Source organism: Oryzias latipes, chromosome 3 (genome assembly GCF_053564925.1).
Source record: "Oryzias latipes strain Hd-rR chromosome 3, Olatipes_Hd-rR_3.1".
Lineage (NCBI taxonomy): Eukaryota > Metazoa > Chordata > Actinopteri > Beloniformes > Adrianichthyidae > Oryzias > Oryzias latipes.
Window position 1 is genome coordinate 26,177,249 of NC_136239.1, and position 16,617 is coordinate 26,193,865.

At 38.2% G+C, this 16,617-nt stretch overlaps 1 protein-coding gene across 1 annotated transcript in view; it reads right to left on the reverse strand.

The window, feature by feature from the left end:
* The window catches only part of LOC101161475 (chromodomain Y like 2), a 30,795-nt gene continuing 14,178 nt past the window's right edge, over positions 1–16,617 (reverse strand). Inside the window, exons 2-7 of the mRNA XM_004067348.5 lie at positions 14,353–14,944; positions 10,355–10,560; positions 3,378–3,550; positions 3,081–3,291; positions 2,840–2,983; positions 1–2,760 (exon numbers count right to left, since the gene is read on the reverse strand). Coding sequence (XP_004067396.1) covers positions 2,602–2,760; positions 2,840–2,983; positions 3,081–3,291; positions 3,378–3,550; positions 10,355–10,560; positions 14,353–14,944 — 1,485 coding nt within the window. The 3' untranslated portion in view covers positions 1–2,601. The remainder of the gene's footprint in view (positions 2,761–2,839; positions 2,984–3,080; positions 3,292–3,377; positions 3,551–10,354; positions 10,561–14,352; positions 14,945–16,617) is intronic.

Genomic DNA, 16,617 nt, shown 5'->3' on the forward strand with positions numbered 1-16,617 from the left:
TTTAGAATAGGCATTTATAATAAATATTTGAGCAAAAATAAGTCCTTTCTGGGTATTTTTCATCTTTTAACTGTCATCCCAAACACATCATAAAGCACATGCCAGGACACAAACTTGGAAAACAGGACAGAGGAATTAACAATTCAAAAATAAAAGTATCTTGTATAAAAGGTGGTGTGTAAACAAAAGAACAAAAAAAAAAAAGAAAAGAAAAGATTCCCGCCTAATGTTTGGGAATCATTGTAACTAACACCCTGCAGGTCTAAGCGATTTGCTGCTGATGTACAGAAATTGCAGTGCTAATGACCTCGTTGCTTCATAACTTGGCTAAAAGCAGAAATGGAATATACGAACTGTTACCTTCTGACAGATAGGTGTATCTTTTGGGTTTTTTCAATGATTAAAGATTAATATGAATAATCCTTAAGAGTAAGAGGACCAATTTGTGTAAGTTCAAATCCTTTTTCTCACACAAGTTTCTTTGGGCTAAAATGATTAAGTCAGTGATTGTAGTTTAGGTTAATTAAAGTAGCTGAGAGGAAAAACATAAAAAGACACAGAACAGAAAAACAAAATTTCATTGAAGTGCAGCTAAACTCATTTTTCAATTTCTTTATACCAATAAACTCTGCAAAATAAAATCTCTCTTAAATTACTTTACATTTGCAATACACAATAAAAACAATCTCCCACTATTAAACAGGTTGAATTTTAAGTACCATTTACTATTTGATTTTTTATCTATATCATTATCTCCATCTAAAAGTTTTGGGATTATTCAAAAACACGACCGATACATGTTGTGGTGCCTTTGGAGCAAACAAATTTGCACAAATAAAGGAATACATAAATACAAATATAAACGCTCCACATTACTGCTACAATACTGACAATGCATGTACAAATTATACCCTAAAATTCAAGGCATTCTGACAGGAAATACATTCATGAAGTATATTACATGCTGTACAAACATTGCAGAGAGCAGTCAGTTTTTTAGGTCTTCTCTGAAAATTGGACAAGTTTTACAAAAACATTTACATACACCGGCAAACATTTACACTTTGGTAAAACAAAATAGATCCCTACATATGGTATACTATGAAAAATATAAAATCTTGTTCAAACTTTCTTTACATGCAGGTAAATACGAACTCTCCACGGACAAACAAATTCCACAATGCTGTTCACCGACGTTTGATTTCTTCTGTGTCCTCAAATATGTGCAGAAACAAAAACAGTAGTCAAACAATAGCAACACGATTATCCAATTTTTATCATATGACAATTACATTACATCAGTTCTACGGATGAACAATCACAGTTTAATGTGTGAGGTTGCTGCTTGGAGACGAGTTAAACTTCACTGATCCTTCTTTTGCTTAAATCACAGTCAGCAGTCACATAAGACTTCTAGTGTTCTGCACCTCTTTTCTGATCTTTATTAATATTTTTGATGCATTTTGATTACTTATTAAAAAAAACAATGCAATGCAGCTGGTTTATTAACCAACAGCTTTCATCTGACTACATTTTTGTTGGCGATGATAATGAAGATTTTGGGAAATAAAGACGTGAAACTTTTTTTTTTTTAATTTCTATTGAAAAAACTGAAAGTTTTAGATCTCTAACAGTAGCCTGTTAGTTTCTGTGGGAATTAATCAAGTTTCCTACTGTTTTACATACATGTTTTACATATGACTGAGCAGATTGGGGTATAACGCAATGGCATCTTAAAGCCAAACTTTGGTTTGAATCTGAAATAATTACAATATTATATTTAAGACAACGTTGAGAAAAACCAAAAAATATGATCAGAATAAACTTGCGATATTAGAACAGTACATTTTAAATAATGTTAAGGAATGCCCCAAACAAAACCATAAAGGGAAAGTAGATGAGTCTAAAAAAGAAGATTTGAGGATAAAACTGGTGAACTAACTTTGATTTCTTCCTTTGAAATGCCGGCAGGTGTAACCATAACACCCTTGCATCACTCCATTAGTAAATTTTACTGCTTCTTGGAGTGTGATCCCATTTACTGTTTGTAATTTGTTTTTTCTAAATAGATGCTTAAACAGATTCTTTAAAGTCTTAAAACCTTTAGACACTATGTGTCTAAATACAAAAAGACATATAGGGTAAAGTTAATCTTTTACAAGTTTATTCTTTCAAGCGTACACTGTTTTGCTCAAGACGGGGCTTAAATACAGCTGTGTATTAAAAAAAAACCATGAAAAATACATTTCCACACTAAAAAAGTATGGTTTGCAATTTGAAAAATATGATATATTCACTCAAACTCCCTTGTAATCAAGCACGACACTGATTTTCTATACCCCCATGATGTTGCTGTCTGCTTGTTAATAGTGTGCATTTGGCTCTTTGCTGTTTGACTCAGAAGAGAAACTGGATCCAGATGTCAAAAGAAATTCTGCTAAAAACCTAAATCACAAGAACAGTATTTAATTTTCTTCGTAGAGATGAAAGACAGTGCAATATGTGAAAACTCTCCAGGAGCATGGATGGACACAGGCCTTTAGGGCGTCCTCTGCAGATGCTCTCTCACATTGGCCAGGTTTAACCTTCTGGACGTGGACTTTACTTTTCGTAGGTTTTACTGTGAAGGTAACTGAAGAGTGCCTCCAGGCCTTTGGTTGAACACCACAGCTGCTTCAGAATCTGACACTCCTTCTCATTTACTTCTTCTAGGACCGACATGACGAAGCTCCTCACCAAGCATTTGGACTCTTCTAACACCTTTCATTCAAAAGAGGAAAATCTCATTTGAATATACTCAAGAGTAGGTTTTGTAATCTGAGCTTGGTTAACAACTTACCATTGCGTTACACAATGCCATTTCTTTTACACGCAGCATCACCTCTTGGTTGAACGTAGTTGGCCAGAAGACCTGTGAGACCAGACCTCGACTGCACGCTTCTTGTGCTGTGAGTTTTCTGCCGCAGAATAGCATCTCATTAGCCTGAAAGATAAAATGCAGTCTTGTTGTTTGTTGGCTTTAAGAAAACATATGAAGTCAAAGAATCTTGGAAAAAGTTAGAACTTCTTCTTGGATTTACCAAAGCCACACCCAGGATTTGGGGAAAGGTGTAGGAGGAGCATCCAGAAGGTGTTAGGTGGAGGGCTGCACATGGAGTTTGGAACCAGGCTCTTTCACTTGCCCAAACCACATCACACAGCGGCAAGATGGACGCCCCAAGGCCCATCGCAGGTCCATTCACTGCCACCACAATGGGTTTCTTAAAGTGGATGAATGCCAAGACAAAGTCCCTATGGAGTCCCAGAAGGTATCAGTGCAGAGTGTCAATATGTGATAGAAAGAACCCACGTCTTTAGAGAAAAGGATCTCCTCTTACCGAACAGCATCAGATATTCGGCTACTCTCTTTTCTTCGGTCTGTGGATAAACGTCCAATCAGGTATGACGGCTCCAGACCGCTGCAGAAAACAGTCCCCACAGAGCTGAGCAGCAACAACTTACTATCATCAGCAGCTGCGTTGCCCAAAGCCCGACACACTTCCTTCATGATCTGAGGGACAAAGACAATATTCCTTTTGTCGAACTGTCAACTTTTTCCAATTCCCATAATTAGTCCTCCATTATTTACATCCTTTGACTAATTGCTTGTTCAAAAAAGCCACTAGTACCTTCAGGGAATGTGTATAAAGAAGGGCTACACACAGTTTGGACAACCCTTAATGATCTAATGGATGACACTGAACAGCACTTTTGAAGACACCCTCTATTTCTAATTATGCCATCAAGTTTGATGAAATCATGCAATAGGCTTATGGGAGAAAATAAATGATGTTCTACAAAGCTGGCTAAGTTGGATAATATATTATCAGCTCCAGCAGCATCACCTACCTGAGCCTGGAGCTGAGCCTTAAACCTTAAAGCAGAGCTATTGAATGAATCCATCATTGCATTAGATGCATTTTCCTCTATACTGCTTGCACCACCGTTTCTAGGATTGTGTTAGGATGTCTGAGTAAGTCTGGACTGGACTGCTTACGCAATGTGCAATATTCAAATGCATTTCAAAAAATGTTTAAAAGCTTAAAACAAACAACAACACATGTCATTTTCACTGTGAAGAATAAACGTCTGTGGTCCTTTACATGCAGAATCTGCTTGCAGCTTATTTATGCTCCTCTGTGTAAAATGCAGAGTTTGAATAAGATGTGTACATTTTAACTTGCAGAGCAGCCTGTTTACTTGGCACTCTTCCTGTTAGCAGCAAGTCACCCGACTCTGTTGACGACACTTTTCAGCCATAGAGACACGAACAAATAGCATTAGATCTCAGAAATAAGCTAAAAGGCTCAAACAATTAGCTTTTTGATCAGAAATATTTACCATACTAAAATATTTTGGCCGAGTTAGGCACATTTTCAGAAAGATGGCTGTTTTTCTATTTGGTCGACAGGGAAAAGAGGTGTGAAGATTTTTCCTGGCAGGGGTGGGGGCTAGGTAAAAATCAGAAACAGATTATTTGACATGACAGACTTGTGACCTTCAGCCTCCTCTCACACACATCACCATCTCCCCTCAATCACCACTGTCTGCCGCTGCATTTTAATCAGATTAGCACTCCTGACCCATATTACCCGTTCAGTCTCAAAGTGAACTGATGTCTCCAAACCCATTCTCTCTTCTCAGTTGTTACTGATAGGCCTTCAGTGTGGGTGCAGCCCACATTTATTCTTCTTCTGACCCTGTCATACAAGTGCACTTGTGAACATGCTAAAAGATAAAAAGCATGTTTTTCCAAGAATAGAAAATTGCCTTTGTTTGACATTTAGTCTTTATGATAATGAGCTCAGGTGTAGCGTCCTCTGAAATAACATCATGTGGGTTGCATGAGTGTAAATTGTGGCAAAAAATGATGTTACTAAAAAGCAAAAAATCACATGTTTGCTTCTTTGCATGTGGCAAATCTGAACTCAAACTGTTGTCATTCTGTGGATAAGGCAGTCATTTAAACAAATCAGTCCCAGCGAGAACACTAGGATTTTCAAAATAACTGTCAATTACAAAGAAGTCTGGAGCTGCAGCAGCCAGGCAGTGATTCAGTGTTTGGTTCTCCTGGTTATCTGCTTTACCACATTACATGTGAGGTAACACATTGTAGAGTGATATAGGGCCCATTTTAACCACAGTTCAATGTTTTTATTTCCTTTCTTTTGAACTTTTTTTGTAAAAAAAAAAAAGTAAACCCTGACCCCCTATGCATAAATGAAAAGGGTTCCGAGGGGCAGCAACAAATCATATCAGTGAGCACAGGGAAATGATAAATCTCTCAACCCTTTGGGACTCAAAAGTTTAAATGTTAACATCAGGAAAACAAAACTCCACAAATAAATAGTGATCATGTCAAAACAACAGAAAGACTTAACAAGTAAGTAATAATCCCAGCTTTGGGCCTGCTTGAAAAATCTAAATCCTTTAGGTAAATTCAGGCAAATTCGATGTAAAGTTCATGTCTAGTTGAGACTAGGGATCCAACAATTCACTTTCCCCACAATTTGGTTCAATCCTCGGTTTTTGGGTCATGGTTTTGTTTCAGTTCGATATATAAAAGACAATCGGCTGCTCTCTGCCCCCTCTGCTCAACCCCGTCGCTCCCGCTGGCTCAATAAAGCCCAAAGACAGTTTCCACCTCTTTGACCTGTTGCTCTCCGGGAGGCAATACAGGTCACTGCAAACAAGAACAAACTAAGAAACAACTTCTAACTCAGAGCTGTCTTAGCTCTAAATATGAACAGAAATTAGCACCTTAGTTTGACTTTTTTCTTTGAAAGATCTTGTTACTTTCTTAGCCCTTGTGCTATCCTAGGCACTTTAACATTGGGAGTTGGGTCATCTAGACCCCACAAGACAGTACGCTGAACCGTATTAAATTCAATGATTTGTGATCTTCACTGGTGTCCATGGATTACATGAAATCTTTCCACCTTTATCCACCTTTGTCGTGGTAGGGAGAATACGTCAATGTAAGGGTGGGGTCATAGGATAGCATAAGGGTCAAACATCTTGTTACTTTTTTAATGTTGTTGTTTTCCGGGGCCTTTGCACAAGAGAGTTGCTGATGAATGTTGTTGTACCTATACCATGACAATAAAAGTATTTATGTAATACATAAATAATAGAGAAATACATAAATAGTAAATAAAACAAAACAAACAAACAAAAAAACCCAAAAGAATAAAAATCCTTCTCTTAACTGGCTAAAAAGCAAGTAAAAATTAAAAACACATTTTCAGTTGGCTCCTACTAGCCTTCTGAAAGTAATGAAAAACATTAAGTATATTAAATTTAGCACAACCCCATGTGTTTGATACTCTCAGTGTAAACAAACAAACAGATGTAGTATGGATGCAACAACTCACTCTCCCCAAGATTCGGCTTGATATCCTAACATAAGGTTAGGTTTTGAAACTGAGAATTTTGGCATGATTAGTTGAAACAAAGGCCAAATTATAAGGATTTTGCTCTTTTATGAATTTTTAGAAACTTTTCATAAACAGGAGCCACTTAAATTTTATTCACATAAATGAGCAAGATTTAATGTCTGATTGTGTTATTGCCAATATTATATGAGTCAAAGAAATGACCACATCATCAACTCTCATCAACAAATCAGAAAAAATGCCTTGTGATGAAAATAAAATATTTTACAACTATATATAAATGAAATATAAAAATTCATATTTTGTTGGATACATTTAGCAGATCCTTGTATTCAAAGTGACTATCAGATTTGTTGTAGTTGAGGAGAATGTAGGTTAGAAGTCTTACATAAATTCACACAGACAACTTGTAAACAGTTGCTTGACCCAATAATAACTATGTATTTACTGTGCATTTATTGGCAAACAACCCACTCTTTAATCTGTATGGTGAATAGACAGATTTAGGGAAATGTAACAGACAGGAAGTACATACAGTACATTTAAAAGTAGATAAAGAATACTTTATTTAGTGTTTCTGCAGGTACAGTAAGCCCAGACATGCGAGAGTATCATCTGAAGGTTTGGGGATCTTATTGTATAATACTGTGGAAACACCTGTAGGGATGTTCTTTAAAGTTTGCTCAGCTGTTTCCATTTAGAGAACACATCCGTAGACTCTCTTGTTCCTGCTTCAAAGGCTGAGAGACACAGCAAGAGCTACGCGAGCTGTTTGATAAGCTTGCAGCTTACTGGCTTATCGTGACGCATGAAAACACACACACACATATGTGCACACACAGTTTAAGCTACTTGAGTGCCTGTGGACTACAGACTGCAAAACCTATGAGTCTGCATTAAAGACAGACTAGGCCTCTGGAGAAGGTCTGGGACAAGGTCTGGAGAAGAGAATAAAATTCTGTCTTTGTAGTGTAATTAGGCTGAGATGGAAAAACAATCATCCATGTCATTATTGTGACCAACTCCAATCACAATGTTAGAATATCTAATAAAAACATGAATGCTAAAAAAAGTATTACTGGGACTAATAACCATAGACTGAATGAACAATCTATGGATGGATAACCTATGATGTTACACATTAGATTCTGATTGGTAAAAATGAAGAATCAAGTTGGCCAAAATTAGCTGTCAACAAGGAGCCGAAAGTGGCCAATTGGGGGGGCAAAGAAAAGTGAGGCCAGCCGACAGACATAGTCTCTCCAACGTGTCCTGGGTCTTCCCCGGGGCCTCCGCCCAGTGGGACATGCCTGGAACACCTCTCCAGGGAGGCTTCTATGAGGCATCTGGACTCGATGCCCGAGCCACCTCAACTGGCTCCATTCGATGTGGAGGAGAAGCGGTTTACCTCCGAGCTCTCCGCGGGTGACCGAGCTTCTCACCCCATCTCTAAGGGAGCACCCAGCCACCCTACGGAGGAAGCTAATTTCAGCCGCTTGTATTCGGGACCTCGTTCTTTCGGTCATGACCCAGAGCTTATGACCATAGGTGAGTGTTGGAACGAAGATCGACTGGTAAATTGAGAGCTTTGCTTATTGGCTCATCTCTCTCTTCACCACAATGGACCGATACAGCGACCGCATAACTACGGACGCCGCTCCGATCCGCCTGTCAATCTCACGCTCCGGTTTCCCTCACTCGTGAACAAGACCCCCGGATATTTAAACTCCTCCACCTGGGGCAGGGACACTCCACCCACAGAGAGATGGCAAACTACCTTTCTCCGGTCGAGAAACATGGCCTCAGATTTTGCGGTGCTGACCCTCATCCCAGCTGCTTCACACTCGGCCCCAAACTGCCCCAATGCACGCTGGAGGTCCTAGCCCGCTGAAGCCAACAGGACAACATCATCTGCAAAGAGCAGAGAAGAAATCTTGTGGCCTCCAAACCAGACCTCCTCCGGCCACTGGCTGCGCCTAGAACCGTTGATAAAGGGCAGCCCTGCCGGAGTCCAACGCGCTCCTGGTACAGGTCTGACTTACTGCCGGTATGCAAACCAAACTCTTACTCCGGTCATTCAGAGACCGGACAGCCCTTAGTAAGGCTCCCCGGACCCCATACTCCCAGAGCACCCTCCACAGGATACCATGGGGGACGCGGTCGAACGCCTTCTCCAAATCCACAAAACACATATGGACTGGAAGAGCGAACTCCCACAATCCCTCCAGCACCTTAAAGAGGGTGTAGAGCTGGTCCACTGTTCCACAACCAGGACGGAAACCACGCTGTTGTTCCTGAATCTGAGGTTCGACAATCGGACAACTCTCCTCTCCAGTACCCTGGCATAGACTTTCCCAGGGAGGCTAAGGAGTGTAATTCCCCTTTAGTTAGAACACACTCTCCGGTCCCCCTTCTTAAAAAGGGGAACCACCACCCCTGTCTACCAGTCCAGTGGTAAAGTTCCCAACTGCCACGCGATGCTGCAGAGACGTGTCAGCCAAGACACTCCTAGGGAGTGTCTCAGGTACTCAGGGCGGACTTCATCCACTCCCGGAGCCTTGCCACTGAGGAGCTTGTTGACTACCTCAGTGACTTCAGCCTGTGTAATAGACAGCCTCACCCCAAAGTCCTCGTTCTCTGCTTCTTCAACAGAAGGCGCGTCAGTGGGAATGAGAAGATCCTCGAAGTATTCCTTCCATCTGCACTGAAAACGGTGCCTATAGAGAACTGATTTCCCCTCCTGAGGCGCCGGATAGTTTGCCAGAATTTCTTTGAGGCCAACTGATAGTCTTTCTCCATGGCCTCACCGAACTCCTCCCAGGACCGAGTTTTTGCCTCTGTAACAGTCCGGGCCGCAGCTCGCTTAGACTGCCGATACCTGTCAGCTGCCTCTGGAGTCCCACAAGCCAGCCAGCCCTGGTAGGACTCTTTCTTCAGCTTGACGGCATTTATATTATGAAATGTGACTCACTATGAAATTGCTAGCTACCAGGCAACAGTGGTCATTTGGGAACTGCAAAGCTTTTTACTTATAAATCCTTTATCAATTTTTAAATAAAAACTGGGCGGAAGTATCTGGGATTGGCTCCAACCCCCGTGACCCTGCACAGGACCCTGCAAGCATAAAATTTCAAGATAGTCTTTTCATTTCATCCTGTTGTACATATCTAGCCCTAACAGAGTCAATTGAAGTGTTTTTAATAGTTTTGAGTTTTGGACTGGAACATTGTCAAGTGGTGATGAATCAGATAGCAATCTCAGCATTCAGGAAGAAAGTCTGATTTGTCACAGACAGCATACCAGAGAAGTCATTTATCACAGCATGGCACAGATGATGCCTGACACATGCCTGTAGAGGGGACCCAGCTGGTTAGTAACATCTAATCAGAGCAGCTTCTCAAAATAAAGAAACCCAGCTGACTGTGTGCAGTCTTTAAAGATATTTGCTAGAAAGTAATGCTTAAAGGCTTTTTAGGAAAATTACTTAACTCACAAAAAGTAAATTGATTGCCAAATTTTAACTTTTTTGGGGGGGTAAAATTTAATGAATTAGACCATCATTTATGATATGAAATGTTTTATAACTCAGAAAAACTGAGCTTGGCTTAAAATATGTGATGTTTGCTGCAAAATCTACATGAAATGACATTGGAATAAATGAAATCAACCCCTAAATACTTCTAGATTCCTTGTTTATGAGAAGATAAAAAAACAGCTTTAATTTTAATTTCTGAAACTGGCTTCAAGAATGCTCCCTTCCAGTCCTGGACAAGTACCCGTAGGGTTTTTATTACAAGATTAAATTAAAAACTTTCTAATGAATAAAAAAGCCCAATACATTTTTCCATGTGATAAAATGTACATTCTAGCAAAGGCCCAAATGGAAACAAAGGAAGGATAGTGTGTACTCTTGAGCTCACCTCTGGTGTGAGAGCATTGTTGTCTGTTGTTTGGCTTGAAAGCAGGATGTGTGTGAACCCTTCTTCTTTCCTGACAACAATGTCTCTGAAGCGACAGTTGCTCTCGTTCTGTCGCACGTTGTACCTGAGCCGCTTGTCAAACACGTAGCCCTTCTCCTCCGCCAGCTTCCGCTTTACTGAGCCCTGGACGTGAAGCTTTCCATTGGCTGCAAGCGAATCAGACACAGATGTTCAAATGTGGCTGTCAGTTTATGGCAAGTGATGACGAAATACAGGTAGTTTTGCAATAATTTCCTAATATTTTGAACTTTGTATCTAATTTGGCCGCTATACCTGCTGCATGAAGGAGACACAATGTAGGAATGATGAAATCCTTAACAAAAACCATTTATTTTGGTTGTGTGGATGAATGAAACGTGAATCCAAATGGTGCTTCTAAAGTCTATAAAACTGTATATTTTTAAGGCTGCATACTAAAAATAATAGAGAAGTTGTCATAAATGTTACACATTTACATTAAACTTATGTAGAACAGCATTATCACTATAAAAATGTTGATGAATTTTTTGCATTAGGCCATGTTGACAGGTGAATCTGGGAGTGCTACAATACTGGGGTATTTCCTTAGGAGTAAAAAGCTTAGAATCTAAAAGGCCTTAATGAGGCGACGGTATACATGTTTACTAGTATGGCAAAGATGAAGTTATCATGTTCTGACAATGCTGGAGCCATTAAGGACCTACTTAGAGGCTACACCCTGAACTTAAAGAACCACATGCATAATGAATTAACAACATTAATGCAGAGCTTTTTTATGCTTTTGTGTTTATGTTTTAGTGATCCTGCTTGAAGCACAAGACTCTATTGGGTTAATGAAAAATAGCTGGCAACTGGAATGTTTTGATTCGCTAATTTATGCATTAGCTAATGCTAATAAAATGTTCATTTTCACCATCTTTTAAGTAACATTTAGGACTGATACTAATCTACAATGTCTATGTATCAAAGTCTCACAGTATGCTACTAATCAATTTTTGTTAACTGCTGAACATTGTGACTTTGTAAAACTCGTCAGACACACAACTTCAAAATTAAATAGTAACATTTTAGAACTTCAAAGAGACAAACACTGATATTAGTTTAGTCAAATAGTGGATCCTCGTTTAGAATGAACCAATTTAATTTTGAATTATTAGCACAGAACAGGCGTCGCAAATATTAGTTTTGCTGCTCATTTTATTTTAAAATCTTCTCTGATGTTGGCATTTATATTCTAAGCCTGATGTCTTCATTACATCAGCAGCTGTCATCTCTGTGTCAGCTCAATCCATTTCACTCACACACCTCTTTGATCTGTCGATTCTTTTTATTTTTTTAATTTAAGATCTATTAATGCTAACAACAAGAGTTTAGTTAAATTATAAATTAAAAACTAACTTTTCTTTGGGAAGCTGGTAATCCTTGCATGAAAAGTACAGGGAGCAAAAGAAGTAAATCAAAATGAAGCCATGTAGTGAATAAATCCCACAGTTCTATGCAAACTAATTAAACTGAATTTTACATTTATTTTCAATAAAACTAAAGTAATATCCAACTTTGAAAAACATACCACTGAATATGTACAGTATGTAATGTTGTGCAGTTAAAGTAATGACCATTTCAAAAGCCCTTTTATATGATATAGACTCTCTTATAAAGTTCAACTGACCTTTTTAAATGACAACAAATGATTAACTTCAGTGGTTCAGACCCTGGACTGTGACCCAAGAGTTGGATTTACGTGTACTATCAACTGCGATGCAATAAAATAAAAACTTTAGGGATTGTGGTGATGACAGGGTGTACACATGTTTCGTATATGAAACATCTATTGCAAATAAAAGAATATGCAAACTTAGGTTTACTGGACTTCTGTGCCAACTACTTCTACATTTTTTACTGTCCATGCTGGGATTTGGATGTAAACCTCTACAGACTATACAGTCCAAAGGATTCTTGAAAAACAAAAGGTCAAATTTCAGGACCAAAAGTGATCGCTTCAGTCTTTCATGAGGCAAACTTTGAAACTATATTTCTTGCAGGAGGTTTTATTTAATTTCAGAAAAGTTTATGGGGTAAAAATGTAACATTACAAGTGAGGATTAATGGTTCAACACATCGACACCAGATGCCCTTGTAACTCTGAAGCACAGACATGCTGTGTGTTTTGAGGTTGCATTTTAAACTCTGAATTATAATGTACAATAATTGAAAAAGCCGGACATAAAATGGTTTCATAACACTAATATTGGTTCAAGCAACAGTAATCCAATCTATGGGTCTCATATTATTTGCGTAACAGACATGAGTCTGTGCCTTTGTGACCACTCGCTTTGACTATTGCAATTAAGCGATGCATATATTGAACCGGTTTGACTTCTAGTTTCCACAAGCATTTTTATAATAAAAAACACTTTATATAGCTAGTAATGCAAAATGAAAAAAGTATTGACATCCTATATTTTCTACATCAGAAATTATCTAAAAGATGCTTTTTTAAATGAAAAAATTCAAAATTATCTCAGAAGAAAAGATGACTAATCAATTTAATGAATCATTATTCCTTCTTAAGTAAAGATCAAACATTGACTAATAACAATTTTAATACAGGCCCTATCTGCAACGACTCGCATGTGGTAGGGATTTAACAATTCATTTAAGCAACAATACAATTCACACCATCATTTGTGGCTGCTAATATGATTCATTGTTGATATTGATTCATTTGGAACGATCTGATTCACTGGCTTAAAATGGATCCAGGACATCTTTAGCCAAAAATTCAACCAGTGTGACTCAGAGATAAATACCTGGATACTGAACAGTGAAGGTGAAGTTTTCCAGATTTCTTGTATTTCTTGCAAGATAATCAAGTATAAATTAAATATGTGTACAAACATACTAGTAAAAAAGAATTAATGGCAAATCCATTCACATTTTAGCTTCATCAAGTTCAGCCCACTGTTGTTTTTCTGCATTCTACCACACTGTGTGGTCACATGTCTTTGCAAAAATTTAAACTATTTTCCTACACACTGGGCCATGATTATTTTTTGCTGCCATCACATGTGTGTTGGTCATTATGATGCACTTAGTTGTTATAGTCAAATAAACCTATTGTGCTTCAATTCAAATGCTATTTTGATTTATTTAATACTGAAATGAATTTAGAATGGTATAGGTCAATTCAATTTGATTAACAACTTGCCTCAGACAGATCGATCTATTTCATAGGAAAATAAATTGATTAATCAATTAGGTAGATTGATCGTTATACCCCTAGTGGTCTTAAGCCCTTTCAAAAAGTTGCTACAAGCCTTTTAACTGGGACTTCTAAACTAGAGCACATCACCCTTATTTCACCTTCACCACACTGGCTGCAATTTTTAGAGACTTAATTTAAATCTCTTGATTTAGAATCTTTATGTCTTCTCTTTATCTTGCAGAGTTTTTGCACCTTCACACTCCTGCTTGACCAATAAGATCAACAGATCAAATGCTCCCGAATGTCCCCAGGTCCAATTGAAAGCTAAGAGGTGAAAGAGAATTCTCTGTGGCAGCACCTAAATTGTGGCAGCCTTCCACTTTATTTTTTCCAGTATTTTTATCCATCAAATATTATTTCATTATTATTTCAAATAGTGTTTCATTTATTTTAAAGTCCTATTTTGTATTTGTAAATCAGAATATTTCATCTAAAAAATATGCTTAATAGGATGATTGTTGATTTAAAATAGTCCCTTAGGTGTGAGTGTGTGTAGTTGTGTGTTCCTGAGATGGACTGACATGTAGTACGATTTAGCCACCCCCTGTGACCCTTAATAGATAAAGAGGTATAGAAAAATGATTGAATAGGTAGTTCTCTTTCCTGTTTGTGTGATGTGTATTTTTTCCTTTTGTTTAACTGCGCAACATTTTGGTGCTTTGGTTGTGACCCGTTTAAAATATAAAGACGTTACCTAGTTCAGTAGGAAAATGTGTTCCAGCGGTGTCTTTGTGCCCCACTTCTCCGTCCACTCCTTCTAAAGGTAGTCTTTGTGACCTTGCTGCTGTCCTGTACATGGGTGCTTCCATCTCTCCGCTTTGCAGTCTGCCGTCGGGATCTTTCAACCGGTGGAAAAAGCGAGGATCCCTGTGTGTCATGGCTTTACTTATTTTGTCTCCAAAAGAATGTTTTCCTGCATCAACACCTGCCCTCCTCTGCTTCTGAGTAGGTCCCAATCCTCCACCTCCAATTCCCAAACCAGAGCCGACTTTCACCCCCACAGGTTGTTCACAAGTTCTTTTTTTTTTAGGAGCCTCAGATCGAGCTCTGGAGTGTTCGAATGCAGAGGCATGGCCGATGGTGTGGGGGTGGCTGCGGCTATTCGGGAGCTTGGTTCGTTTGCGTGAGTGCAGTCTTAAACTGTTAAACTGGTCAATGAATTCCTCACAGTGTAGCAGGTGATGCTCGGGTTCCCAGGTGTCCTCTTTACTACCGTATCCTTTCCATCTAATCAGGTACTCCCACTTTCCCTTCTTGTTCCGCCTCTTGTCCACGATCCGCTCCACCTGGGGGCCAACACAGAAGAAAAGAGGGAGGCTCAGAAGACAACAAAAAACATTTTGTTTTAGGAAAACGGGCAAGAAAATATAGATTCATCACATTCAGCTAAGAGGAAAATGATTTTTTGTAAAATATAACCACAACCCTATCTATTTTACTTTTGAATTTTATCAATCCATCACAGAAAACAGAAAATGAGGATTTTGCAGTTTCTTACATTTAAATAGATAAGAGATTTGTAATGTTTATCATAGGTATACTTCAACTGTGAGACAGAAAGTATGAGAATCCAAGAAGAATCAAAGATATGGATAAAAAAAGTGTCAAAGTCTGGGTTCGTTTCTCCACTGCTGCATTTTGAACCAAAATGCAGCAGTGGCTGTTCTTGTGACACAAAGTCATTTCAGTTTTTTTTCAGGACCTTACTACATGTTAAGTATACCTGTTTTGAATGAGATGCTCAGGTTTTAGGAGCCTAAACACAAACAAGTTCACAAGTTTTTAAAAGTTATATTTGAATTGACTAGCATAATTTGTGTGCAAAAAATGTTTTAAATGCCCCGGTCCATTGGTTTCATTGTTTTTCAAAGACAATCCTTTGTTGTGTCTATTGAAGATAAACCAGCTAATAAATTTGAGGTCATACTGTCTCCACTAAGGCACATGTGTCAAACTCAAGGCCCTTTTTATGTGGCCCACAAGAGCATAAAAGTTTTTAATTTCTTAAAATAAAAACAAAAATTGGTGTGTATTTATTCATATTTAGGGGGAATTGGATTTGAAATATCGGATTGGGCAGCTATACATTAGGACTTAAACACTGTCCATATAACCTAACCTGACAGAATCAAATGTAAAAGGATTTATGCTAGAGTAACAAGCAAACATGTGTTTTCTATGCAACTGTAATTGTCACTTTAAAAAAGTTATAATAAATAAATAATGAGTTATTTTACATTAAGGAGTAGTCGCGTTTATTTTTCATTACATTTAGTTACATGTATAAGTTATATCTGGCCCTTTGAGGACAGCCACTATGCTGATGTGGCCCTCGGTGAAAATGAGTTCGACACCCCTGTACTAAGGTGATAAGTAAGCATTGAAATATCTTATGTTCCTAAAAAAGTACAAGTCAACACTACACATGATCATGACAGTTAGAGACCCTTCAACTCCCCTTGTGCTTCATTCTGTCTAAGGTCTGTGTGAGGGTCTTTCACATGTAAATGTTTTATTTTGTTTTTGAACATCAGATGAACAATAAATAGCTTCAGAGAACCAAGTATTTTTAAGGTTTTTCATTTTTGAAATTATCTTATTTACATTTTCCAAGTCACAAATGTTTAAATTACAAAAATGACTAAGACAAACATGACTTCAATCTTTTGATGCATTTAAAAAAAGTTCCAATCATGCCCACTAACCCCTGTGTTGTTTTCTGCAGACCAGCAGCAGTCGATTAGAAATGTGGGCTTCAAGCTTTTTTCAACGGCATTTTTTCATATCCTCCTGACTCACAGTGGTTTGAATAAATAAACACTCAGAAATGTTATTTTAAGCCTAATTTTTCACATATATGCCATCCATCATCAAAAAATTGCCATAGAAACATGTTAAAAACACCAAAACCCGACTAATTTCATTGGAGTTGGTAATTAGCCAGTTAAACTTAGTTGAG